At 46.2% G+C, this 27,146-nt stretch overlaps 1 protein-coding gene and 1 pseudogene across 5 annotated transcripts; one reads left to right on the top strand and one right to left on the bottom strand.

The window, feature by feature from the left end:
* Window positions 1–217: 217 nt before the first annotated feature.
* LOC119812328 lies at window positions 218–1,863 on the bottom strand (annotated as a pseudogene).
* A 4,597-nt stretch (window positions 1,864–6,460) lies between these two features.
* Fam161a (FAM161 centrosomal protein A) lies at window positions 6,461–27,061 on the top strand. 5 transcript variants are annotated; one of them, XM_038339646.1, is made up of 7 exons: window positions 6,461–6,707; window positions 14,619–14,848; window positions 16,928–18,079; window positions 18,425–18,592; window positions 20,109–20,208; window positions 24,834–24,988; window positions 25,779–27,061. In XM_038339646.1, exons 1-7 carry the CDS (start codon window positions 6,582–6,584, stop codon window positions 25,900–25,902), a joined length of 2,055 nt encoding a protein of 684 aa, XP_038195574.1. In that variant the 5' UTR covers window positions 6,461–6,581; the 3' UTR covers window positions 25,903–27,061. The 5 variants fall into 5 exon arrangements, with proteins under 5 accessions (XP_038195574.1, XP_038195591.1, XP_038195567.1 ...); XM_038339663.1 differs by lacking the exon at window positions 6,461–6,707 and adding an exon at window positions 6,852–6,948; XM_038339639.1 differs by lacking the exon at window positions 6,461–6,707 and adding an exon at window positions 7,750–7,977.
* Window positions 27,062–27,146: the final 85 nt, after the last annotated feature.

A 27,146-nucleotide genomic window follows, 5' to 3' on the forward strand; every position in this document is an offset into this window, starting at 1 on the left:
TACACACATACAGGCAAAACATGTGAATACTAATTTTGGGAGGAGAGATTATTCCTTTAATTTCAGCAATGACACAGCACGAGGAGGAGGGTGTGGAAAGAGAAGATAAGATGGTTGGGTTTTCTCTCCCTAGCCAGCCTGGATCTGAACAGCAGAACCCCAGCAGCTGAGGAGCCACTCAGTGAAGAGGGAGGGGCTGGAAACCAAGGCTTGAAACTTAGAGGATGGCAAACTGGGAGAGGCCTGGTTGGGGGGGGGGGGGTGGCTGAGGCACAGCAGCACAGGTTCTCTGTGGGGACGCGCCCTTGGCCCTGTGCAGGATGGAGTCTGGCTGCATCATAAAGATACTGCTCGTGTGGGATCTCCAGGACAGCCGGGATGGAGCGCTGGTGGGTGTCGGCGTGCCGATGAAACAGCTCGGCTATATACTGGTTGGTGAGGCTGATGCCAGTGTCGTCCCTGGTTAGAAACTGCCTGAAAGTCTTCGTCTCGTTGACAATAGTATCCTCCACTACCAGGAATCGAGGTGGCAGTTCTTTTTAAACTCCTATGCCACCCACCAGGAGACCCGTCACCAGGTCCTCTCCAAGCACAGCTATTAGTTTACCCTTTTTAAAAAGTCTATGGTGGCAGAGCAGATATGGAAGCTGAGGACTTACATTTTGAACCACAAGTACAAAACAGTAAAGGCCAATGGTGCCAGTCTTGAAACTCTCAAAGCCTTCCCTCCGCTAGGAACATTACAAGGCCACACCTTTTAAAAACCTACTCAAATAGCACCGCTGACTGGAGGCTTGGTATTTGTATACTGGAAACTATGGGGGGCTTCTCATCGAATCAAATAAAAAGCATGTCATTACCCATCAGTCTTTAGGGTACTGCTAATTGGGTTTCCTATAGAGTATTCTGGTCTAAGGAATGGCCCAATGGTAGAGATCTCTGTCTGAAAGTTGATTTTCATGTTGTCTCCTAGGAAACAAGTGTGTGCAATGTGGCACATTTTGCAGAATCAAATGGTCTTAACTATAAATGGAAGTTTCTGCCTGGTCCCCCAGCAGCTTTTAAAATAACCACTTAGAGGCTTAATATTAATCATAAATGTTTGGCCGGTGGCTCAGGCTAATTACTAGTTAGCTCTTATATTTTAACCCATTTCTATTAATCTATGTATTGCCATGTGATCATAGCATTACCTCATTTTCTATATGTCTTCAGGAACTAGCTGGTGTCTCCTAGACTGCCCTTCTCCAGTATTTGGATTCCCACCTGGCTCTATCCTGCTTTGCCTAGGGAAACCAGGAATGTAAATCACACAGGGCTGTTCCTTCAAAGGGAGAGATGCATATTGTGTTTTCCTTCAAAAGGCTGGGAGCAGACATGCTTAGTAGCTTGGTGACCCTTGCACTATCTGTGTGGTCAAGACCACACCTGTCCTCTAGGGGACTAATCTGTAAAACCCATCTTCATGGAAAATGTCTTGTGTACTTTACACAGTTTCAATGTAGTCTTAAAGTCCTTTCTAAGAACAAGGGTTTGGTATTTTTGTTTTTTTGTTTTTTTTGAGACGGGTTCTCCGTATAGCCCTGGCTGTCTAGATCTCCCTCTGGAGACCATGCTGGCCTTGAACTCACAGAGGTCCTCCTGTCTCTGCCTCCCAAATGCTGTAATTAGTGTTCGTCGCCACCACCCAGCTATAGATGTGGTTTTTTGTTTTTTGGTTTTTTTTTTACAAAAGGTATTTTCAGTGTGTGTGTGAGAGAGTCTTGGGAATTGTACTGTGCCATGCTGAACACTCACTGCAGCATCCGTGACCACTGATGACAGCAGCTCGGTAGCAAAGGTGCTCCATGTCCCAGATGTCATTTCCCTGGAGCAACATACAAGACAATCATTTATTTTATTTTGAGACAGGATCTCTACATAGCCCTGGCTGTTCTGGAACTCACTATGTAAACCAGGCTGGCCTCGAACTCACAGATATCTGCCTGTCTTTACCTTCTGAGTGCTGGGATTAAAAGCTTGTGCTTCTTTAGTCAGCCCTAAATCAGTTATCCTAAATGTGCTTTTGAATCTCTGGCAAATCTTGTAAAATGCACATCCTGAGTTAGCTGGTCTAAGCGGTCCGAAGAGGTTCCTGATCCCCAGTGATGCTGTTGTTGCTGGTGCTGAGTTAGCTGCTCTGAGTGGGTCTGGAGAGGTCACAGATCCCCTGTGATGCTGATGTTGCCTGGTGCCGCACTAAGGCTTCCTTAACTTTCTTAATTCTTTCTTAACCACTTCACTGAGGCTGCTCAGTTTAGGCCTTTAGCTCATGGCCATACTGCTGTCATAGTAAACCTAAGTCTGGATACATCACAATTTTTAATGGCTCCTGGTGCCACCTGAATGAAATTATAGTATACAAGCTCTCAATCTTTAAACTGTTCCATTTCTCAAATAACTCATTAATCTCCAGTATAACCACACTTTATTAATGTATTGCTCAATCCTTTTCAAGCAGGAGATCCGTGTTCTTTTGAGGTGTCACATGCCTCAACTCATCTTCAAATTGTCCAAGAATCCTGAAGGTTTACTCAGTGCAAGAAAGTGCTGTCGAAGGGAAAGAACAACAGACCGTGGTCACAGTTGCCACCCTGCCGTGATGGCACATTTGCGTGGCTAGTGCACAAATGTCAGTGGTCTCCTCTCCACTGTATCATCGATCCCCTGGTCCCTGTCAGTGCCACAGAAGTTCCTCACACCAAAGCTAAAGATGCCAGTCCATACTCAGGCTAATGCATTTTTCCAAAACACAAAGCTACCCTAGTAAATTTGGCCCAGAAAGTCTTACAGCCCCAACCCCGGTTGACCGGAGACTGTTAATCCAGATGTTGGTTTTCTTCTAGTTGTGTGCTCTCTTTGGGGATCCTTCTTGTATCTACATAATAGAGATGGTTCCAGTCCACCCAATAAGTTAACCACATAGTTTATAAAAAAGACATGGGACTGGAAAGAAGGCTCAGTGGTTGAGAGCACTTTCTCTTGTTGCTCTTGAAAAGGACCTGGCTTTGTTTCCCAGCACCAACATAGTGGTTTACACCATGTATAACTCCAGTTCCAGGGAATCCAATTCCCTCCTCTGACCTCCATGGGTACCAGGCATGAATGTGGTGCAGCCAAAACAGCCATATACAATAAAAGTAAATTTAATAATGTATGTCAGGGCCTCAATCACTTTCAAAATACTCGTGATAAAGTTCATAAGCCTCTTCAGAGAATCAAGGCCACTAATCTATGGGAGTGGAGCCCCTTCACTTTACTTCTTGAAGGCTCAGCCTCCACCACCATATGGGGTATCTGGTCCAACATACGGATTTAATGGGAATGTCAGCATTCAGACTATCTAAAGAGATTCTAAGTTCCTGGGTTGGTAGAACTGCCCTTTTTAAAAATTTTCTTTCTTTTTTTTTTTTTTTTTTTTTTTGTAGTAGGGCTCAAACCCTGAAATCAGCTACAACGGGAAGAATTGAAATCAGCCAATGCAAAAGAAACTGATGGAGAAACAGTAAACTTGGGAGTATGTGTCCTCTGTGCTTTACAGTGGGGCAGGAAGCACATTATCTGCATTAGTAAGAATCTCTCCCAGTATTAGCAAGCAACTGAAATTTTAACATTCTCATCTTATTCAAGTACAAACCCAAATAGCATGTGCGTTTTGTTTTGTTTTGTTTGAGAAATGGTTTCTCTGTGTAGCCCTGGCTGTCCTGAAACTTGCTCTGTAGGCCATGCTGACCTCAGACTCACAGAGATCCGCCTGCCTCTGCCTCCCAAGTGCTGGGATTAAAGGTGTGCACAGCTGCATGTTCATTGTTAATCAGTGTTAATCAGCTGCCACCAGAGATGGGCTATAAATACAAAATCAGCAAAACTCAATGAAAATTCTCAATGGATGATCGCTTGTGAGGAATTTATAGTAAAGATTGTGTGCATCATTGATAAGGTATGTGCTACAATCTTTTTGTCAGAAAAATTAAACTTACAAGAAACACACATAGCAGGCTGTTAACTGTTCGCACGTGACTGGCTGACAGCCTCCAGTCACAGAACCATAGTACCCTCCATAGCGTCCATCTGAGAACAGGCCAAGTCCACTGATGGAGACAGCAGCGCAAGTGGGATCTGCCCGTCTGCTTTGTGCAGTCTTAGTGCTGGGGCTCTGCTCTGAGCTGCCTGAGGCTTTCTCTAACTGTCACTGGGCTTTGAGCCCATTCCATCCAATTCTCACTTTTCCCTCCGAAGCTATCCAATCGTGTTTTTCCCTGAAGGTTTTCCTACTTTGCCTTTCAAAGCCTTTCCCACAACAAATCTCTTATACTTTTAACTTTTTCTAACATCTGCTTTCTTGAAGACGTAAATTGATAGGAAAAAATGGGGGCAAGGCTCAATTTTCCAATAAAAAGGAATAAACAGATAAATTTGAAAAACAGGCCAGGGGCCGGGCGGCGGTGGCGCACGCCTTTAATCCCAGCACTCGGGAGGCAGAGGCAGGCGGATCTCTGTGAGTTCGAGACCAGCCTGGTCTACAAGAGCTAGTTCCAGGACAGGCTCCAAAGCTACAGAGAAACCCTGTCTCGAAAAACCAAAAAAAAAAAAAAAAAAAAAAAAAAAAAAAAAAAAAAAAGAAAAACAGGCCAGGGAAAGACAGCTCAGCAGGTAAAAGCAATAGCTACACAAGCCCGGCCACCCAAGTTAAATCCCAGAATCCATGTAAAAGCCTTTAATACCAGCAGTCCTGTAAAGAGGGGGGAAGACAGAAACAGGAGGACAATCCAGAAGCCAGCCTGGAGTGCACGGGCACAGCGAGCAGAAATAACAGAGATTCTGCCTCAGAAAGGTAGAAGGACAACCAACCCACTGAAAGCTGTTCTGTGACCTCCACATTCCCACCATGGTGCGTGCACACACACCACACCTGCACATATGTTGACAGAAGTTTCTGTCCACCCGGTCCTGCAGCCATTCAGTTCCAAGTAAACATACAGAGGATTATATTAATTATAAACTCTTCGGCCTATTGCTCAGGCTTATTACTAACTACCTCTCACAACTTAAATTAACCCATAATTCTTATCTATGTTTAACCACGTGGCTTGGTACTTCTTTAGTAACACATGCTCATCTTGCTTCCTCTGTGTCTGGTTTGTGACTGCATCTCTGCCTTTCCTCTTCCCAGAATTCTAATCTGGCTGCACCGCCTATATTTCTGCCTGGCTATTGGCCAATCAGTGTTTTATTTAACCAATATGAATGGCAAATCTTTACAGTGTACAAGAGCATTATCCCACAGCACACATACATACACACACACCAAATACCTGCATGCACACATACAGCACACATCTGCACACACACACCACCTGTATGCATGCGCATGTGTACACACACAAATAGAAAATTTAAAGTGACATGAAATGTAATGATGCAGATTAAACTTAAAACCATTGGCTGGGCAGTGGTGGCACATGCTCTTAATCCCAGTATTCAGGAAGCAGAGGCAGGCGGATTTCTGTGAGTTCAAGGCCAGCCTGGTCTACAGAGTTAGTCCCAGGAGAGCCAAGATTACACAGAGAAACCTTGTCTCGAAAAAAAAAAATAAAAAATAAAACCTTTACATAGAAGTGAATAGCACAAATTTCAGGGAAATTCATCGAGTGTTAGAAAATCTTCTGAGCAAAATAAAAGGAACACAACGCATACGTGAATCTTTTAAAAAGAAGTTATGCAGAACAAAAGTAACTGAACACGGCTGCAGATATGCCTCAGTGACAGAGCGCCTGCCTGTTGTGTGCGGTGTGTGTGCTCAGAGCCCTTGGTTTGATCCAAAGCACAGCAACACCAACAACAAAGAAGGAAAGAAAAAAATATAACCCTGGTCGAAGAAAACGATTTGGGCCAGGGATGGAAGGCTACTAAACTGCGGGTTAGGCACAAGAAAATTTGTTTGTTTTAAGACAAGGTTGCAGTATCTAGCCCTGGCTGACCTGAAACACACTATGTAGATCAGACTGCCCTCAAACCCACAGAGACCCGCCTGCCTCTGCCTCCCTAGTGCTGGGATTAAAGGGGTGCGCCACCGCCGCCCGGCTTTATTTCACTGTCTTGTATAGTTACATTTCAGTACAAAAATGAAAAGCAGTTCTTCCACAATGGTGCCGTTTTCTTGACCATCTGCCCATTTCTGCTCTACATTCTTTTTTTTTTTTTTTTTTTTTTTCTTGGTTTTTCGAGACAAGGTTTCCCTGTAGTTTCTAGAGCCTGTCCTGGAACTAGCTCTTGTAGACCAGGCTGGTCTCGAACTCAGGGATCCGCCTGCCTCTGCCTCCCGAGTGCTGGGATTAAAGGCGTGCGCCACCACCGCCCGGCCTGCTCTACATTCTTTTTAGTCGTGTCAGCAAATTTAGCACACTGCCAGTGAACTGAAACTTTCGTGTTCTATGTATACACGGATGCCCTTCCTACCCATTATTTAATATTTCCCTTGTAGATCTGTCTTGGTTTTGAATTGGCTTACACCAAATTCCTTCACAGAACCAGTTGCATGCATGTGGCTGACAGGAAGCCACTATCCTGTCAGTTGGACGGCTATGGATCCCCCGCTTCCCCGCACCTCGGGCTCTTCAGTTCCATTGGGGGAATCAAGTTCAGCCAAAACAGATGGGCCGAGGGAGGTGAGGTAATGGAGACTCCACAGGTGCTCGCGCATAGACAGAGGAACACGGAAGGCCGGGTAGCACGTGGTCAGGGACAGGTTCTGTAGAAGTGTGCCGCATAACGCGGAAACTACTGGAACCTTATGGCGGGCACAGGGGCGGTAGCTGCGCTTCTGCAAGTAGTGTTAGGTCGCCGGTGGCTAGGACTTCACCACGTCCCCCGAGAGACGACCCGACAGGGCCTAAAGCCAATCGGAAGGTTGGTGGGGGTGTGTTGGGAGGGCGTGGTCCCTGTGGGCTCTCGTCGCCACCTCCCTCCCCATCTTGCTGCTGGATGCTGTAGAACCCAAGGCAAGCTACCCTGTCAGTCACTGGTTGGCGGAGCTACGAGCACTTTCCATGTCTGGCCTCTTACTGGTCAACCGAGAGAAAAGAGGGCGGGATAACTAAGTATTCTCCTTCTGATTGGTCAACTCGTGCTGGTTCTGTCTATTAGAGTGAACCTTCTTCTCTGCCATGTTGGATAGCTCGCTGCAAAGCCTGTCCTTTTCTGGGGTGGTCACACAACACCTGGTGCTTTTCTGTTCCGCTGCGCCCCAATATATTGATCCAGTTAATAAAAACGCGCTCTCTTTGCTTCAAGTTCGTATGCCATGAGAAGTCCTGGTTTAGATGGTTAGACCTTAATAAAGAAACCAGGGAAAGGCTCAGTTCCTAGCCAGGGAGCTGGGTGTCAGTCACGTGAATCTGTAATTAATCTCGGGGTCGAAGAGCAACTCGCTTCAAGATTACGTTTTATTTTGGCTTGCTGTGGTAGTCATGTGTGTAGCTTCTAGAATAGCTTCTAATTGTGCTTCTAGAATGCCCGTTAACCTCAGGCTTGTATCAGAAAACATCATTAGACTTTTGTTGGAGAGAAGGCTCGGATTTGTGACAGTGAGAGAGGACATCGCAAGTCTTTTGGTCCCTCGCACCTCCTGTAGCGTCCGTAGTAACCGAGCCCCTAGTAACCGCCCGCCGCAAACCAGGATCTGCGAGGTCGGGGGCGGCGCCAGCTCACCCGCCCCGAGCCGGCGCGGGCGCTGGGGCTCGAGGCGGGGCGATGGCTTCCCCGCACCGGGCAGCCAGGCAGGCGCCCGCCAGTCTCCACCTGCCGGTGACCACCACCACCGCAGTCAGGGTCGCCCAGTACGAACGCGAAGACCCCTTAGAGTCCTTGGTCGCGGAGGCGTTGGCGGCGGCCATGGAGGAGGAACTGAGGACTGGGATGCGGCAGGCGCGGGCGTCGGTAATGTGGGAGCCAGGCGGGGACAGAGGGCTGGCCCGGGTCCTCACTGGCGGGGACCCCCTGGAAACGTGGTGCCCTCTGCAGACCCTCCCTCCCTGCTCTCTGCCCCAACTAAAGATTGCTGCAAAACTTTCTTGGAGAGCGTTTGTATAACTGTTTCTAGAGCGTGCAAAGAACAGAACTTCCTACTCTCCAGCATAGTTTGGGGATAAATAATTCTTTAGTTCTTTGATTTTTATTTTCTTTTTACCTTGAGTAAAACTGATGTGCCCATAGTTTTCATAAAACCTCAGATGATAAGCTGTACTGACAAGTTTTTTTTTTTTTATCACCTTAAGGTTTTGGTTAGTACTGGATTTTAGCACAGTTCATTAGAAGAGCGGGTTTGAAGTTCTATGGATAGATGCTCCACAGATATAGAGAAATATCCAGATAAACAAATCGCTGAAATCCCAATGTTTCCTAAAGGGTCATGAAGGTGCAGTGAGGTTTGTTTTTTTTGTTTGTTTGTTTGTTTGTTTTTTTTCACAAGCCTTTCTCAGTATTACATCTTGGATACGTTTCCAGCAGAAGAGCACAGTCTGTCGTTTGTTCTCTCTACTTTTTTCCAGCAATGTATTTTTACTCCTTGAGAATTTCATACCGTGTATTTTGAACATAATCACCCACCTCCTCCATCTGTTCTATTCATTGTATTTGTTTGCTTTTAGATTTATGTGCACCACGTGAGGTTCTGGGAGTTACAGATAGTTGTGAGCCACCATGTGGATGCTGGGAGCCAAGCCCAGGGCCTCTTGCAAGAGCAGTTGGTGCTCTTAACAGCTGAATCATCTCAGCTTCCTTAGTTTTGTTTGTTTTTTGAGACCGGTTCTCTCTCTGAAGCCCTGGCTGTCCCGGAACTGGCTATGTAGACCAGGCTGGCCTCAAACTCACAGAGCTCTGCCGGCCTCTGCCTCTGCCTGAGTGCTACATTTAAAGGTGTGTGCCGTGCTTAGCGTCTGGTCACTTTAAAAGTCCGGAACCTCGAGCCTAAGCTAGCACTGTGCTGGTACAATGCACCAGGTACACAGGCTTGTGTCTGCCCCACACTTGGTTCCCTAGTGGCGCCCGCCGGCACTGGATGCAGGCTTTGTTTTGTGCTTGCTAGGCGAGTACTGTACCAACTGAGCCACATCCTTGGCGTTTTTGTTTTTATTTTAGACAGGGTCTCATTTGGTTCAGGGTGGCCTCGAACTTGCTATTTATGGCTGAGGATGACCTCACGCTCCTGATCCACCTGCCTCCATCTTCCACATACTGGGATTAAAAGCATGAGGCACCATGCCTAGCCAGTGGCAAAACTTTCAAGAACAAACAACTTGAGGTTATTTAGAGTAGAGCAGAGGGAGACGCCGGACACGAGGGAGGTTCAGAAGCCTAGTGGTTAATACTTGATAAAGCTACTGTTCAACCTTAACTTGAATAGGGTACAGAAGACAGAATATTGGATGGGGGGGAAGTACTTGGATTCTCTGCTCCTGGCTAGGTGATTTTAGGACTTGATTTCTATTTCCTTATCTAATTTTTTTAAATTTTTTTGTTGTTTTTTTGTTTTTAAATTTTTTTCTATTTCCTTATCTATAACGGGACTATAATTGTCTCCATTTTCACCTCAATTCAGTTGTTAATAAGAACCAAAGAGAGAATGAGTGTTATTTCTAAAGAGTAATTTACATAAATTAGTAGTAATTATAACAACTGCCAGTTTGAATAATTCAATTGGAAACTAATTTGTACTTTGGTTTGCTGTGGTAGAAAAGTCCATTCTTCCTATAGTTGTAGTTAGAGTCCTGAGTGCACTGTTAACTGGAGATTTATGTTATAAACTGAGTTTGGGTTTCCAGGATCCAAGTAGAAACCTGCTGTGTTGGCATTTGTGATCCCAGTGTGTGTGTGGGGGGGTGAGAGATGGGCAAATAAATCCCATACCTTGCTGAGAGCCTGCTCTCAAAAAGTGAGGAGGAACGTGAAAGACTGGGGGGGGGGGGGGAGAGAGAGAGAGAGAGAGAGAGAAAACCTCAACCTCAACATTTGGTAGAGAAATAATAGACAAAAGAGATTAAGGATCAGCCACCATGGTAGGAGGTCTAGTAGGAAAAGGGCCGGGAAGATCCCTCATTAACATTAACTGAGGAACAGCGGGGGATGTGTCAGTTGCTACATCAGGTCCCTAAATATGAAGACTAGAGAATAGTGTCCCCAGAGGGGCTTTCTGTAGGTGGAAAGCCGAGAGACTGTCCCTCCGGTGGCTTCTGTTTTCCTGAAGAAATAAAAGGGTCATGAGAGCAACTGGCGGGTAGGTGCAGGAGCAGCCGGAGGAGCAGAGGAAGGCAGGCCTAGTTGCCGGGTGATGGGAGCCATTTTCAAAAGGAACTCTAGGTGTTGGACAGGCCAGGTGTCTGCTAGACATTGCTCGATGTCTTATTTAGAATTGTGAGTTTGAGACCAGCCTAGACTATGTGGAAAATTCCAGACCTGCCTGGACAGTGTTACAAGACCTTGCCCCAAAACAAACAAACAAGCAAACAAACAAATAAATCTCAAACATTAAATTATTTGGGAGGATGAGGTTTGTGTTTCTTGTTATGCCCAAATCTGCGAAGTCCCCCAAAAGCCAACAAGGAGACCGAGTCCTGTATGTAAAAACAAAGAGCCTTTATTTTAAGCAAGTTTGCAAACTTGGTCACTCTCTGCATGTCCAATGTTTTGGAATAAACGGAGAGCCCCGAGCTCAGTTACAGTTGGGTTTTTATAGTAGTAAAGGTTGGGGTGAGGAGTTTCTGAGGTTCAGGACCCCTGATTGACTGACATCTGTCTAGGGGTGTCCTGGTGAATGTGTTCTGGCAGGTGATCCTTTTTACTGCGGTTAGAATGTTAGGCATTTCCTTGGGTGGTGCTCGGGTAATCTGTTTGTGGTTCTTCCTGCAACCAGGTATTGCTTCAGGGTAAACTACTGAGACTCCGGCCTCTATTAAACTTATGGATGGCTGAGTCCTACACTGGCAGGTGATAATGGTTGGAAGTAAAGAACTTCCTTTGGGTGATCTGTTCATATTTAGCTACATATCTCACTCAACTTCCTTCTTTCCTTCTTCTCTTCCTCCCTCCATTCTTCCCTTCCTTCCTCCTTTCCTCCCTTCCTCTTCCTGTTCCTCCTCCTCTTCCTTCTTTTCTTCTTTTTTGGAGTCAGGGTCTCACTGTACCCCTGGCTGGCCTGGAACTCGTGGAGACAGGCTGGGTTTCACAGAGATTTACCTACCTCTGCCTCCCAGATGTTGAGTTTAAAGGCGTGTGCCACCATGCCTGGGCCCAAAGGATCACATGTAGAACAGGCTGGCCTCAAAGTCATCGTGTAGCTCAAAATGACCTTGAACTCAGGGTCATTCTGTCTCTGCCTTCTGAGTGCTGGGATTATAGATAGGTGCCACCAGGCTCAGCACTGAAAAGAAAAAGTGGTAAGAATTCCAGAACTTTGGATAAGTTCTGTAGAGCACAACACAAATAATCTCATGTGGTGCTGATGTTAGTATCGCCTCAGTGCAGAGGCTCGGTTCATCCCTAAGTGGGTCAAGCCAATCTCAGGATTAGCGTCTTAGCTAGTGGTGTTTACCACACGAAAAGCTTAACTCTCAAGAAGTGGGAAGATGACCCAGCATGTATGTGGTGTTCAGCACACTAGGCCGTAGGGCAGAGGGCAAAGGTGGAAATAGAATTGGGAGTCGTTTCCTGGTCATTCATCTAAACAACCAGGAGTGTTTCTTTGGGATGTGTCGCCTGTGCTGACAGTGAGCAACCATGTGCAGGCCCCGTGTGTGAGTGCGCACCCTCGGGCCTCCTCCGCTCCCATGCCGCTGCTTCTCACCTTCGCAGAGCTCATCCAGACTATAGTCCCTTGCGGTTTTCAGTGTAGCTGGCATAGGACCTTTGAAGAGGTTCTCTGGGGAGTGAATCGGCCCGCGGGTGTTGTGTCTGAAAGCCACCCCTGTTATCCTAGAGGACGTAACCTAGAATGCACTGGCATTTTCACGGCCTGATTCTCAGACTTTCATTTATGTTTGGAATGTGAGCCTTTTCCATCGTGCTCAGATCGGCGTGGTTCTTCAGCACCCTCTGCTTCTAGTGGACATCTGTTCTTGGTCAGGTGACTTCCTAGGAGCCCGGAATACAAAAGAACATGCACACAAGCTCTTGCCTTTTACCGCTGACTCTCCAGCCGGGGCAGCATGGATGTACAAGTCAGGATGGGGTAGATGGTTGATGGTTAAATGCTTGTGTAAAAATACAGCAGAAAGGAGGACTCAGGGTGAGTTGGGAGAGTTGTCATTTCAAAGAGGACAGTCAGGGAAGACTTCTGAGGTGGTGTTTGAGTGGAGGGTGAGCCTTATGCTGTGGCTGTGCAGTCTTCTGGGGCATGAGCATTCTTGAGAGAGGGGCAAATGCAGGGCCCTGGGGGAATTCTCCTTTCCCTCACCTCCTAGGTCTATTTTTATTTATGTGGGGAGGTGGTCTATGTGAGTGTGGCGTGTGTGTGTGTGTGTGTGTGTGTGTGTGTGTGTATGTGTGTGTGTGTGTGTGTGCAGTGCTCATGGAGGCCAGAAGAGGGTGCTGGATCCCCTAGAACTGGAGTTACGAATTGTGAGTCACCATGTGAATGCTGGGAACTGAACCTGGGTCCTCTGTAAAAGCAGCAACCCATTTCTCATTAAATAGTCCTTTGGTCCTATGAGTTTTTTTAATACTTAATTTATTTATTATGTATACAATATTCTGTCTGTGTGTATGCCTGCAGGCCAGAAGAGGGCATTAGATCTCATTATAGATGGTTGTGAGCCACCATGTGGTTGTTGGGAATTGAACTCAGGACCTCTGGAAGAGCAGGCAATGCCCTTAACCTCTGAGTCATCTCTCCAGCCCGGTCCTATGAGTTGTTAATAACAAATTTCTACTTATCAGTTCTACTGAAGAGAAATTGCTTTATTTTGTTTTCTTGAAGTTATCCCAAGTGGGACAACAACACAAGCCTTTCAAACACTTAAAAGAATAGCAAAAAAATCTGGGACTAAACAGATTGCTCAGTGGCTAGAGCACTTGACGCTCTTGCAGGGGACTGGGATTTAGTTCCCAGCACCCATGCTGGGCAGCTCACCACCACGTGTAACTCCAGGTTCTGGGGATTGAACTCTCACTTCCGGACTCCATGGGCACTTGCACTCACTCATGCACACATAATTTAAAAATATGTACATCTGTCTGTCCATCCATCTAGCCATCCTCCCCTCCTTTCCTGTCATGCTGGGAATGAACCCACTGCCTGGTACATGCTCAGCAGACACTTGGCCGAAGCCCTTCACCAGCCCAGAGTATGGTTTTTAACAGACTTCTTAAGTTTCCATTAGAGAGGCTAAGCAGACTTATTCTGTGAAATCAGATCGTTATGAGTCTAACTTGGGAACATTGTTTCGTTTTCAGCCTGTTCTAGATGGTGGGCTAAATTTAAAACTATGGTTGGCAGCCCTTTATGCATAGTATCATACACCATCTCAGTTTTCTCAACTGAGAATATTAAAAATTTTATTTATGAAGAAAGTGAGGGGCTTGGGGGTATATATATGTATGTGTGTATACCGTATGTGTGTTCAGGCTCACGTGTGTGTGTGCATAGAGGCCAGAGAACAACCTCGAGTAATGTTCGTCAGTGTTTTTGTTGTGGTGATATTGTTTGAGAAAGGGAACCCAGAACCCACCCATGAGGCTACAGGGATCCTCCTGTCTCTCCCTCCCCAGTGCTGGGACCACAAGCTTGTGTCACCATGCCTAGCTTTGTTATGGGTTCAGGGACTTGAACTCAGCTTCTTAAGCTTGCATGGCAAGCACTTGACCAGCTGAGTTGTTGGCCCAGCTCTAGAAAGTGAGGTTTTTACCTCTGTAGTTGAATCAGAAATTCCTGTCAGAACCTCCAGTCCTGACTTGTATGTGGAGCATCTCCAACATACAGGTGCACATGCGGTATTCCTCCACACTCTCTTCCCGTGCCCAGAGTGTCTGCCGCCCGTGGCGTTACTCTTCTTGCTGCCCACAGCAGTTGTCTTCTGAAACTCTCTTTGCCCTGTGTCCCTTTCCCCTGCAAGGTCAACCCAGCCTGGGTCCTTGGAGCTCACTGAGAACTTTGTCCCTGGACCCATTCCCGCTCTGTCTCGGAGCCCCGTGGCAGGAGCCCCTCAAGAGCTGGCGCTGCCTACAGGAGCAGCAGTCTCTTTTCTCAGCAGAAATGCACTACTCAGAAGAGGCTTCTGGTTGGAAGCCTTGTAGCTTGTTCCAGTCTGTCTGCTGCAGTGCTAAGTGTCCGGAAGTGTTTGCTGTTATCTAGTAACCTACCCGTTATAAGATGGACTGAAGCCGGACATGGTGGAACACGCCTTTAATCCCAGGCATCGGGGGCAGAGGCAGTCAGACCACTATTTCAACTAACTCGGTGTATGTAGAGGGTTTGAGGCCAGCCTAGGCTACATCGGGGACCTCTGGAAGAACCAGCATTTGGATCAGCATCAATTAAATTGTTTCTTCATTTCAAATAACATATAATGGGTTTCTCCTCACATCAGGCTGACAGTAAACGCTCTCCTGCGGAAAATGAAGGTGTGACATTACAGGACATCATGAACTTTTCTGATATTTACCGCTCCAATGAAGAATATTTCAGGAAACTCAAAGAGCTGAAGGCTGCCCATGTAGAAACCATGGCAAAATTAGAGAAAATGTACCAGGACAAGCTAAATATAAAAGACATTCGGCCAGTGGTCATCAGGGAAGAGTCTTCTAGTGTCTCCTCTAGGTAAGTTTGTGTTCCGTGTCAACTGCAGACTGACCTAAGGTAAATACTTAGGATAACTGTGGAGCAGAATATTCCAGAGAATTGCCTCTAAACGGCAGGCCCTCAGCACACAGCGAGAGCCTGTCCAACTGGCATGGGGGGTGATCCCCAGAATTGTCTGGGAGCAAAAGTGAACTTAAGTACAACACTTTTGTTGAAAATACTTTTCTGCCTTCCACGAGCAACTGAGCTTGACTGGCTGCTCCTGTTTCTGAGACACTGGGTGTCACGTCGTACCGCGACCTCTTTGGGGTTGTCAGATCTCAGACAGGCCTGGCCACAGGAGGCGCAGACTAGGTCCTTCCTAGTATTTGTGATACATTGAGGTGGGATTTGTTTGTTTTTGACAGGGTTTCTCTGTGTAGCTTTGGAGCCTGTCCTGGAACTAGCTTTGAAGACCAGGCTGGCCTTGAACTCACAGAGATCCACCTGTCTCTGCTTCCCAATGAAAGGTATTAAAGGCATGCGTCACCATACTTAGCCAGGCTGGGCCTTTTTAAATAATGAAAATTAATGTTTAATTTTAAAAATGGGTTAACATGAGTTCATTAAAGATACAAGTTTTTGGTTCCTGTTTGTTTGTTTTTTAAACAATCTAGATTCAAGGCTCATTTCTACTGTGAACTTGCTTTTTTTTTTTTTTTTTTTTTTTTCCTTTTTTTTTGGTTTTTCGAGACAGGGTTTCTCTGTGGCTTTGGAGCCTGTCCTGGACCTAGCTCTTGTAGACCAGGCTGGTCTCGAACTCACAGAGATCCGCCTGCCTCTGCCTCCCGAGTGCTGGGATTAAAGGCGTGCGCCACCACCGCCCGGCGTGAACTTGCTTTTTTTGAAACTGTAAGCTGATCCTTTACCTAATCCAGTTGGTCAGTCGTCTATGCATCTCCTGTGGCCAGGCCTGTCTGAGATCTGATACCCCCAAAGAGGTCGCGGTACGACGTGACACCCAGTGTCTCAGAAACAGGAGCAGCCAGTCAAGCTCAGTTGCTCGTGGAAGGCAGAAAAGTATTTTCAACAAAAGTGTCATATTTAGGTTCAATCCCCCCCACCCAATGATTCTGGGGATCAAACCCCTGATGCCTGCTAGACAGGCTCTCGCCCTGCTGCTGAAATCGACCTTGAACTCCACATCCTCCGGTCTCCCGACAGCAGGCACTAGCAAACTTGGAGGAGGACTAAGAAACAGCAGATACAGGAAACAGGGAGTAGCCTCCAGGGAAGCAGCAACTGGTTGTACACATGCATGATGGGAAAAGAAATCAGGACTAGAGCAGGGAGCGGCGAGACTGCCGGGTGAGCAGGGTCAGTCCTGATTGATGGGTAGTCCAGGAGAGGTCAGACATACTCAAGCTTTTGAGTCTAGGAAGCAGAGGGACAGGAGGAGCAGCTGACATCTCAGGTCCCTTCTCTGAAAAGTAAGAGAGTCGATTAGAGAATTTATAGTCCTCTCTCAGCTCTATTCTAATAAAAATGATACCTTTCATGATCCGTATACAACTAGTCTCTCTTTTTAAAAAATATTTATGTATTTATTATATATACAATATTCTGTGTTCATGTATGCCTGCAGGCCAGAAGGGGGCACCAGACCTCATTACAGATGGTTGTGAGCCACCATGTGGTTGCTGGGATTTGAACTCAGGACCTCTGGAAGAGCAGGCAATGCTCTTAACCGCTGAGCCATCTCTCCAGCCTCAGCTAGTCTCTTCTAACTGGTTATACCTTCATCTTAGAAAAACCTATAGTGGGCTGGAGAGATGGCTCAGCGGTTAAGTGCATTGCCTGCTATTCCGAAGGTCCTGAGTTCAATTCCCAGCAACTACATGGTGGCTCACAACCATCTGTAATGAGGTCGGGTGCCCTCTTCTGGCCTGAAGGCATATATTGTATGCTAAATAAATAAATATTTTTTAAAAAGTCTTCTAGTTACCTTCTCATGCCCCCCACCTTTAAAAGAAAAAAGAAAAAAAAACCTATAGTTACCTAAATGCTAACATTTGGCCATATAGAATTGAAAGCGTGCCCTAATTATTTTTTCTTTAGTTCTGCATCAGAACAGAACTGCGCTCACCCTGTCGTGTTAGTGACATCATTTTCAGAGCCCCAGATAGGCCGGTCGCCCTCGCTGTCCACTACTTCCGACGAGGATCTGCCCAGCCTGGAGAGAGAGACTCCCGGGGAAAGCAGAATGGCAGCCTATGCGAGGGAGCTCATCAACAACATGTGGGTTGGCTTTTCCGTAGAAGATTACATTCAGTATGACTCTGACTCTGACGTCCAGAGAGCTAAGAAAACAAGGAAGAAACCCAAACCCTGGGCGCCCACGATCACAGTGCCTGTGCCTTTTCAGATGACTGTCAGAGAGCAGAAGAGGCGAGAGGAGGGGCCGAAAGCAAGGTCAGGTCTGGAAAGTAGGCAGAAGCTGCCCAAGAGGGACGATGATGAGGACGACGCTGAGTGTAAGAAGAAATTTCGAGCCAACCCGGTCCCCTCTTGTTTGCTCCTCCCCCTTTATGAGGATCTGGTCAGACAGGGTGAAGAACGGAGGAGGAGCGCCAGGGAGAGGAGCAAAGCCGAGCTCCTGTCCTCCCAGAAGCCTTTTAAGTTCATTGCCAGGGAGGAACAGAAGCAAGCAGTACGCGAAAAGCAGCTGAGAGACCTTTATAAGGCGAAAAAGAAAACGAAGCGGTTTAAAGCCAGACCTGTGCCTCATTTTATTTACAGGGCAGCTGCAAATGACAAGTCAAAGGAGGAGGAGCTCGGTAGGAACGCCAGGACGCAGTCGAGGGACCGAGAACTGCAGCCGGATTCCTCCGGGCGCTGTAGGCCGGCTTGCAGACGTTTACGGGACCCCAGAAATCTCGAGAAGCCGAAGGGTAGACACAGGTGTAGGTGCCTGAGCCCTGATGATGGAGACTTGCCTGAGAAGCACCCGAAGGCGCCCTTCACAGAACACAGCTTTCAGAAACGCTCAACTCTTCGTAAACAGTATGGTCTTCACGAATCCCCGGGTGACTCTGCTAAAAGACAGAAAGTCTTGGCAGACATTGGATCTGATGAAGAAAATCTGAAAGAAACATGCCGGCCTTATCTGCCTCCAAGGCGGAAGTCACCAGTCAGGGGTGCGTGTGCAAAGCCCAGGCGCAACCCTCCGACGCCCACCCTGTCTTCCCGAGGGCGGGAACAAGCCATCAGGTGAGGCCCTGGGATGGCGCTGTCTGGTATGTGTCACTGTCCTGGCATATGCCCCCTGCTGGTTTTAGCCTGGTAACTTGGAAATGACTAGCTTCTCTGTAAGGTATGCACTATAATGGTAGAGAATCGTTTGCTAGCAATGCTATTCTAAGAAATAGATGTGATTTCTGTGTTTCCTTGGGAATAGACGAGCTTGTCATCAGTGTTCCCTGGACTTCCAATTTCACAAGTCAGAATTTGGTCAAAAGGCCTTTTTTCAGTCTTTGAACTGTCTCATGTTAAATCTTTGCTGGACACCTTTCTCCTTGGCTTAAAGTGAATTAAGCCTTAGTTTGTTGCCCTCAGGAAATCACTTGAGGAAAAGAAAATGTTGGAAGAAGAGAGAAAGCGGATCCTAACTAAACAGAAGCAAAGAATGAAAGAATTGCAGAGGCTCCTGGCAACCCGGGTTAAGGCTTATGACTCACATCAGGGCTTAGCCCAGATGTCTAAAGCCAGAGTAAACCATCTCAGGTACCACGGGACAGTCCCGACACTCAAGCACTGGCTTCCAGGCTCAGTTCTTTTCCTTCCTTTCCTTTCCTTTTCTTTTCCTTTCTTTTTTTTCCTTTTTAACCAGCAAATACCTAGATATAAAAATGGTGTAGCATCTTAATGTATGCATTTAAATAATCTTTGACTGTTTGTACTCAGCTTTTACATACATATATGCACACGTGAGCATATGATGAGAATCGGGGTGCACTCACCTCCATAGCAAAATCACAAGACCACATGGAGCAGAAACATTGTCTGCTGCAGCCACAGTCAATAGCTATGCCTAAACTAAAACCCTTTTGTTTATTTATAAATTACATAAACACTTGGCATATGCATACATATATACACGTATGTATATGGTACCGGGCTATGTGGGTCAAACCCAGGACTGCATACATGCCAACGAAGCGCAGACTCTACGACTGAGCTTGTCTTACCTGTGTTACTTGTGAGTGTCCAATCCCTCACTGAAAACAGCCTCTAGACTGAGCTACATCCCAGCCTAGAATATTCTTTTTTAATTAAATAAATGAAGGAGTTTTAAGTTTGTACAAAGTACAGTGGCTCTGGTGAATGCATTGTGGGTACACACTGCACCTGTGACTATTTCCCAACAACCAACAGCAGCTGCAGAATGCTAGAATTCTCTTGAGCAGAGTTGAGAACCAGTGTTGCAAACATTTGCACATACAAATGGTCATGTTTAAGCAAGAAAATCTCTCCTCCAAAGCTGGGTAAGTACTCTGATTTATTAACCTTTAATCTGATTTTTAAGAACCAAATAAATATATTTGCTCTTAATTACAGTGAGTATTCCTTTATAGAGTATTCCTTTATAGTATAGTAATAGGCCACTAATAGAGCCTCGTTTGATGAAATCAAGCCAAAAATTCCTTAGGAATACAGTATTTACCTATGGAAGTTAGTAACTCACTATAAGTAAGCATAACTATTATAAAATATAATTATTTTCTGTACCCATGAAACTTTCTTGTCTCGGTTACTTTTAGTATTATCTTACGTAGGGAAAAACAGTGCCCTTTAATTCACCGTGGAGTCTGCTCAAAGAATAAGTACATTGGTATTCATCCGGTGTTGCTGCTGACCTGCGGTGATCTCCTTTGCGGGAGAATAGAAAACCAGGGTCTTGGTTTGAGAGAATTTTCTTTAAAGATCGTGGATTTGGACCAGATCTTCTTGGTTTTGTATACTTAAAAGTAAGACACTTTTCAGGCCAGTTTCAAACTTTTTTATACTGTCTGTCTTGAAGACTTGAAGTCAAAGTGCCCACACTGTCCCCAGGGCAGTACAATGTGCGCTTTTGGAACCTGAGGTTTTCGTTCTGGGCTTACGAGAATCTTACCAGTCTAGAAATGGAGCCGCGCTGAACTGTGTGCTTTGGATTCCTAGTTTGTCTTCTGAAGTAAATGTCCTAATGCAGCTTCCGTAGCTGACCTTTTAAAATGCCGTTCCCTTTATCTGATTCTAGGAAGAGTGAGAAGGCAAGGATGAGAGAATATTGGCGAGAACTGGAAGAGCGAGATGAGAAGCTGCAGAACAGGCCGCTGCTGTTTGAACGCGTTGCCCAGGTGGTGTTTGTTGGCATCTAGAGCCATTCATTCCCTGCTGTCTGTTTCTGTGCCTCTAGCTCCCAAGCTTGGGCTTCGTCTTTTCTGTGTGTCCTGTCATTGAGACATGCTGTTTCCGAGGCAGCTTCACTGATCCAATTCACCAAGGAGGTAATTTTGCTTAAGATCTGATGAGGCTCGTAGCTCAATAAAGAACATTCCGTTAACCCAGCGTACCTCCATTAACCCCGGCGTACCTCAAGACATTCTTGCCACAGTCTGCCGTTAGTGCCTGGTGTTTCTGAGGCAGGGCTTCTCTGTAGCCCTGGCTGTCCCGGACCTCACTCTGTAGACCAGGCTGACCTCAAATTCATAGAGATCCATCTTCCTCTGTCTCCTGCTAGGGTTAAAGGTATGTCCCACCACACCCAGCCAGTGCCTGTACTTTTTAGTCATCCCGATTCTGCTGTTCCACTGAGGCTTCGGGATATCCTTGGGAGAGCTTTGATGAATTGAACCATTTGGTTTGAGGCCAGTGTATGCAACACAGTGAGACCCTGTCTCTTAAAAACATTTTAAATTTGAAATTTACTTATTCATTTAAATCATTTTATGGCTGAGAGTGTTTTGCCTGCATGCGTGTCTGTACACCACGTGCATGCATTGCCTGCAGAGGCCAAAGGGCACTGGATCTCCTGGAACTGGAGTTGTGAGCCACGTATGACTGCTGGGAATTGAGCCTAGGCCTTCTCTAAGAAGAACAAGCGCTCTTGCCGGGCAGTGGTGACACACGCCTGCCTTTAATCCCAGCACTCAGGAGTCAGAGGCAGGCAGATCTTTGAGTTCAAGGCCAGCCTGGTCTACAAAAACTATTTCCAGGACAGGTTCCAAAGCTACAGAGAAACCCTGTCTCGAAGAAAAAAAAAAAAGAACAAGCGCTTTTAACCACTGAGGCACCTCTCCAGGCCTAAAAGCATCAAACGCCTTTCTATTCTCGTGTCAGAATGGGTGCGAGTTGGTCTGCCTCCACAGCAGTGCCGTCGTCCATTCCCTTGGGCCTGTTCCTCCCGTTTTCAGGCTCCAAGGCTCTTCTCATTGACGTCCCCAAGATTTCCTCTGGAAGGGGAGGGAATCCTATAACTCAAGTCCAAAGAAGGGGGCTAATCTGGTTTATAGTTAGTAAACGGTAAACTGGGGTCTGCTTCCCTTAACCCTTCCTCCCGTGGCACGACTTCAATTGGTATTAATAATAAAAACCCAGAGTCAGATATAGGTGTTAGTGCTGAAGATGAGAAAAGCAGAGTACCAGCCACTAGAGAGACCTTTCACCTCTACCAGTGCTCAGACCACAGGGGTGACTCTGGGTACCCTGTCCTCAGACTGCGTCCTCGGACTGCAACTGTCTCCACGGAATCTCAGATACAGTCAGCTCCTGTCTCCTCCTGCCTTATATTCCTTACTCTGCCCAGCCATATCCCTTCCTGTCTCCACCTCCCTAGTACTGGGATTAAATATGTGCCACCACCGCCTGGCCTGTAGTTGCTAGCTCTGCACTCTGATCTTCAGGCAAGCTTTATTTGTTAAAACAGAAACAAAATATCACTACAGCTCCCAAAGGATGAAATTCTAGGTCTCAGCACAGAGGTAAGGTCCTCGTGCTTCTTCTAGCCTTTGTTTTGGAGACTGGGTCCCATGTATCTCAGGCCTCAAACTCCTGCAAAGCCAAGGTGAACTTGAACTTGTAACCTCTGCCCCTGAGTGCTGAAATTACGGGTGTGTACCACCACAACTGATTTTATGCGTGGGGTAAGACTCAGAGCTTCACGCCAGCAGGGCAGACAATCTGCTTCAGCCATGTCCCCAGCCCTCCCGTCAGCCTCCTCAGCCCGTGTCCCTCTTCACTCTCCTGAGCTTTCCCTTTCCCTGTTATATCCTTTACCCTGGCTCTGCCAGACTGATAGATACCACCCTCTCCTTTTTGGATTTCTGTTTGTTTGTTTTAGACAGGGTTTCTCTGTGTAGCTCTGGCTGTCCTGGAACTCACTCTATAGACCAGGTTGGCCTCAAACTCACAGAGATCCACCTGCCTCTGCCTCCCTAGTGCTGGGATCAAGGCGTGTGCCACAGTGCCCAGCCATAGTTCCCAGACAGGTATGCCATGACATTAGACCGTTAAAAATAAAATCGTCACTACTGTTCTCTTTACTTTATGGAGAAAAAAGGAACATTTACAGCAAGGTCTTATCTGAAGAAAAGAATAAGGCACGTTGCCACAAGTTAAAGTCAGTCTTTTTTTGAGGCAGGTCTCAAGTAGCCTAGGCTGGCCTTGGACTCAGAACAAAGCCAAGGACGACCTTGGGCTTCTGGTCTACTGCTGCCTTCTGAGAGCTGGGATTGCAGAGCGTGTTGCCACTCCTGGGTTAGATGGTGCTGGGGACTGAACCCGGGACTCTGCTTCCTAGACAAGCCCTCTCCCAGTGAGTATACCTGCTTAGTCCCGGGATGTTTTCAGTGCATCGGAGTTGTTTGGCTTCATTCACTTCTGTAGTCTCCGGGGCCCAGTTCTCATTTCTCACTTGGTTTTCAGTTCACCAAGACTTGTTGGTATTCCACAGTTTCTGCACTCATTTTCACTTGTGTGTGTGTGTGTGTGTGTGTGTGTGTATCTTCCTCCATCACTCTTCATTTGCTTTTTGAGGCAAACTATCTCAGTAAACCTAGAGCTCATGAATTTGGTTAGGCAAATATAGAGGTGCACGCCTTTAATCCTAGCACTTAGCAGGGTGGGCACAGAGACTGGGGGAATCGCTGTGAGTTTGAGGGTAGCCTGATCTACACAGGACCAGGACAGACAGTACTACACAGTGAGACCCTGTCTCAATTGCATTGTTTAAAAACTGTTGTTACTAACATTGGTACAGTTTACCAGAAGTTTTGTGTGTCTTTTTCAATCTCCCAGCGTATCTGGGAAGCCATGATAATAATTCTTCACAATTGATCTTGCTGTTTTGTCTTCTTCGGAACCCTAGGTTGAACAACCGTGGTTTCCTGTCTTCTTGGGTGTTGATGGATGCTGTCTCACACCCTGCATATGGGGTGCTATTGGTCCGCAGAGCTGGGCTGTTCCTTGCAAACCTTGCTTTAGGCGGATCGGAGGTTCATTGGGAATTCTTGGCCCCAGATCTCCTATAAGATCCACTCAGAGGTGCAAAGATTGGGCTGAAGCCAACCGAGCACCTTGTCCACATGTAGCTGGTTGAAGCCTGTGGGCTCCTGGCTGCTTTTCAACGTGTGGAAGCTCTGCCTTGTTTCTTCCAGAAGGATCTTGCTGTGTAGCCCTTCCTGACTTGGTGGCCAGGCTGTCTACTTCACCTGCCATGTTCTGGGTTGAAGGCTTTCGGTTTTTAGGTTTGGAGCTTTAGTTTGTTGGTTTGGCGTTTCTGTGGTGGTGTTAGAGATTTAACTCAGAGCCCCAAACATGCCTGTTAAACGCCCCACCATTGAGCTACACCCCTAGACCTCATGCCTGTTAAACGCCCCACCATTGAGCTACACCCCTAGACCTCATGCCTGTATAAATGCCCCACCATTGAGCTACACCCCTAGACCTCATGCCTGTTAAACGCCCCACCATTGAGCTACACCCCTAGACCTCATGCCTGTATAAACACCCCACCATTGAACTACACCCCTAGTCCTCAATTAGCTGCAACCGTGAAAGGATCATTAACCTCCCTGTGAACCTCCAAGGAGTGACATTCAAGAGATTTGAACTCAGCTCTAAATATCCCCCTTTTCTCGCATAAAGTAAAGATAACAGTATGGATGATTTCATCTTTAATGGTCTGATGTCATGACATATAAAGTCAGAACTACACTGGGTGCATGGAAGAGCCGACCAGCCACTACCACGTGGGCCTGCATTCCGAGCTGAAGCAGACACATGACCTTTGTTTATTTTTTAGATAGGTCTTGCTGTACATCCCTGCTGGCTGGTCTGGAACTCACTCTGTAGCCCAGGCTAGCCTTGAAATTGTGTTAACCCTCTTCCAGCCTCTGCCTCCTGAGTTCCGGGATTGGATCACACATGGCTCATTCTCTTTCCTTACTGAACTTTTCTGGGGGGTAACTTTTGCAATCTTTAAAGTTTACCACAGTGTAACAGCCCTCTGCCTCCTCCTCTAGAGGTCACCGCCTCTAACCTGGGGTCAGCCTTGCCTCGTTTGCAGCTTTTTCTGTCTCTGAACTCCAGTGACTGAGTCTACTGGTTATATTCTTCTGTTCTTCTGAGCGTTCCTTTTGCTCACTGTTACACTGGTGAGTTTCCTGCCGGGCCATGGTTTAGATAACTGGTCTCCTCATATTCATTGTTCATTCTTTCTATCTGTGACTGTAATGTAGCCTGCTTGCTCATCCAGATGTTGACTCTTTGGGCTGCTCACAGTTTGGTTATTACAGACAGTACTGGCTTGTACATTCTTGTGCCTGTCCCCTGGGTCCATGCCTAAATGTGTCAGTCACGGAAGAAGCATGCTTCAGTCACCAAGACTGTCAATCTTAGTTTTCACTGGTGCTCTGAAATCCATACCTCTTAATAGAAAGTCATGGCATTTGCTCCCGTCTGAAAAGGTTTGTCTCTCCTGTAGAAGAATGCAAGGACGGCAGCAGAAAAGCGCTATGCTAACACGCTAAAAGCACTAGGACTGTCTGAGGAGTTTGTTTCAGAGAAAGGCCGAGGTGGAAAAGTGTCTGAGGACTTCACCAGGCGAGAGCTGAGAAGCCCCACGTCGGATAAAGAAAGGTAGCATGCTGCGGGGACGCATGTGCTGTGGGGATGCATTGCTGTGGGGACACGTGCTGTGGGATGCATGTGCTGCGTGGATGCATGTGCTATGGGATGCATTGCTGCGGGACACGTATGCTACAGGGACACACGTGCTGTGGGGACGCATGTGCTGCGGGGACACATGTGCTATGCTTTTTGTTGTTTTAAAGCCTTTTACTTAAGGGAGCACGTGGGAACCATTGTAAAATATACTAATATCATATTTGATGCAATATAAGTATTACACAGTGATAAAGCATTTTGTTCTTACAGCAAGCATATATTTCTGACACATTATAAATATGTGTGTATGTGTGTATCCTGTTTTCGATTGAAATATAAGGAGTCACCAGTCAGTGGTGCACACCTTTAATCTGAGCACTGGGGAGGCAGAGGTAGGTGGATCTCTGTGAGTTCGAAGCCAGCCTGGTCTACAGAGCCCAATTCCAGGTCAACCAGGGCTATATAAAGAAATCCTGTCTCAAAAAAACAGGAAAAAAAAAAAAGAAAGAGAATAAAAAAGAAAGAAAGGGAAGGAAAGAAAAAGAGAAAAAGAAAGAAAGAGATAAGGAGTCAAGTTTTAAAATAAATTGGTTGTCCGAGAATACTTGATTTTCCCACTGGTGCTTTCGTAGTTCTTCTGGTAGCTGTCGGAGCCTGTGGGCTGGAGGAGCACCCTTATGTGGTGGCATGGTAACACAGGGCCATGTACCTTCGAAACCAACGCGTTTTTCCTTTGATAGATTGGTAACATTTCTTCCTATAGCTCTTATGAAGAGGAAAGAGAGAATGAGGATGAAAACCATTTAAGTGATGCCAACAGCCAGGATTCTTGCAAGGAAAACACCGAAGATGTTAAAGAAAGCAAAGAAGAAAATTCCCAAGACTGAACCCGAATCACAAGGCTGCCTCTCCCTGAGCCTTTCTGTGTGCAGCCTCAGGACCTCAGCCCTGCCCTTGTGGTGTCGTAAGCATGTCTTGGGACAGCTCGCACACGTGTAGGGCTGCTGAACCAGGACATCATGTCTGGGACAGGCTGCATCCACACAGCGGGTGACTGATTGCTTGAGACAGCTGTGGCCCTGCAGTGTGGAAATCGCTCTGTATGCTGCTGTGGTTCTGCTTGTGTTTTCGAAGTGTTTGCGGATTAGAGAGCCACAGCTGTCACAGGTGGGCTAGTTCTGGAAATGCACATTCGCATTTGGCAGGGAAAAGAGTTTGGTATTGAGAGACCGATTAGCTTTTGAAGATCTATTTTAAAATTTACTAAGTATTTTCAATTTTCTCTGAACCATTTTTTAAATAAGTAATATACAGAAAAAGATAGGTACTTAGAAATTTACAGTAATTTCTGCACTGAAATCTACTGCTAAATTGTCCACATGATGGCTACGTTTTCTTTCCTTCTTTCTTTCTTTCTTTCTTTCTTTCTTTCTTTCTTTCTTTTTCCCTTTTTTTTTTGGTAGAGATTAAATCCAGGGCTCACACATACTTCACATGAATTCTACCATTGAGCTACACCCCTAATGCCCTCAATTTTTTTTGATAGGTAAAGTATTAAGGTAATTTATGTTACTTTTAAAAATCCTGTGTATTATTGCATATAGAGTAATTATGGCCTTTGTGTGTGGTAGTCTGTTTGTTTGTTAGGTTTTGGTTTTTTGATACAGGGTTTCCCTGTGTATCCCTGGCTGTCCTGGAACTTGTTCTGTAGACCAGACTGGCCTCAAACTCAGAGATCCGCCTGCCTCTGACTCCAGAGAGCTGGGATTAAAGGCAGCTCCACCAATACTCAGCGTGTGTGGTAATCTTAACTGAGAGATACAAGTCTCTGTTCTAAATATGTTGAAATTGTCATCCTAATTTGCCAAAGGAAAACCCTAAAAGTAATTGAAATTTAGTGTTTTTATTGCTAACTTCCTTGTGCTTAACTATACATACTGTTGCGAATTTACTATCACTGTTGAAGGTTTAATTTGATCTTGAGTCATTTTTCCCTCTTTAAGCACATTTCCGTTTTAGAAATTAAAACTCATCTTTAAAATGCTACAGGGTAAGACATTGCGTGTCTAACAGTTAGCTTTACAAAGGACAAATAATAAAGATGGCAACAGCATCTCCCAGCCACCTCCTT

The sequence above is a fragment of the Arvicola amphibius genome, chromosome 1 (assembly GCF_903992535.2).
Source record: "Arvicola amphibius chromosome 1, mArvAmp1.2, whole genome shotgun sequence".
NCBI classification, from domain to species: domain Eukaryota; kingdom Metazoa; phylum Chordata; class Mammalia; order Rodentia; family Cricetidae; genus Arvicola; species Arvicola amphibius.

What these genes read in the sequence shown, in the direction of transcription:
- Fam161a (XM_038339639.1), top strand. Translation starts at nt 7,792, where the DNA reads ATGGCTTCCCCGCACCGGGCAGCCAGGCAGGCGCCCGCCAGTCTCCAC. An exon ending in GGGCGGGAACAAGCCATCAG is followed by an intron (nt 18,080 to 18,424) that starts GTGAGGCCCTGG and finishes TGTTGCCCTCAG; the next exon opens with GAAATCACTTGAGGAAAAGA. An exon ending in TGTTTGAACGCGTTGCCCAG is followed by an intron (nt 20,209 to 24,833) that starts GTGGTGTTTGTT and finishes TCTCTCCTGTAG; the next exon opens with AAGAATGCAAGGACGGCAGC.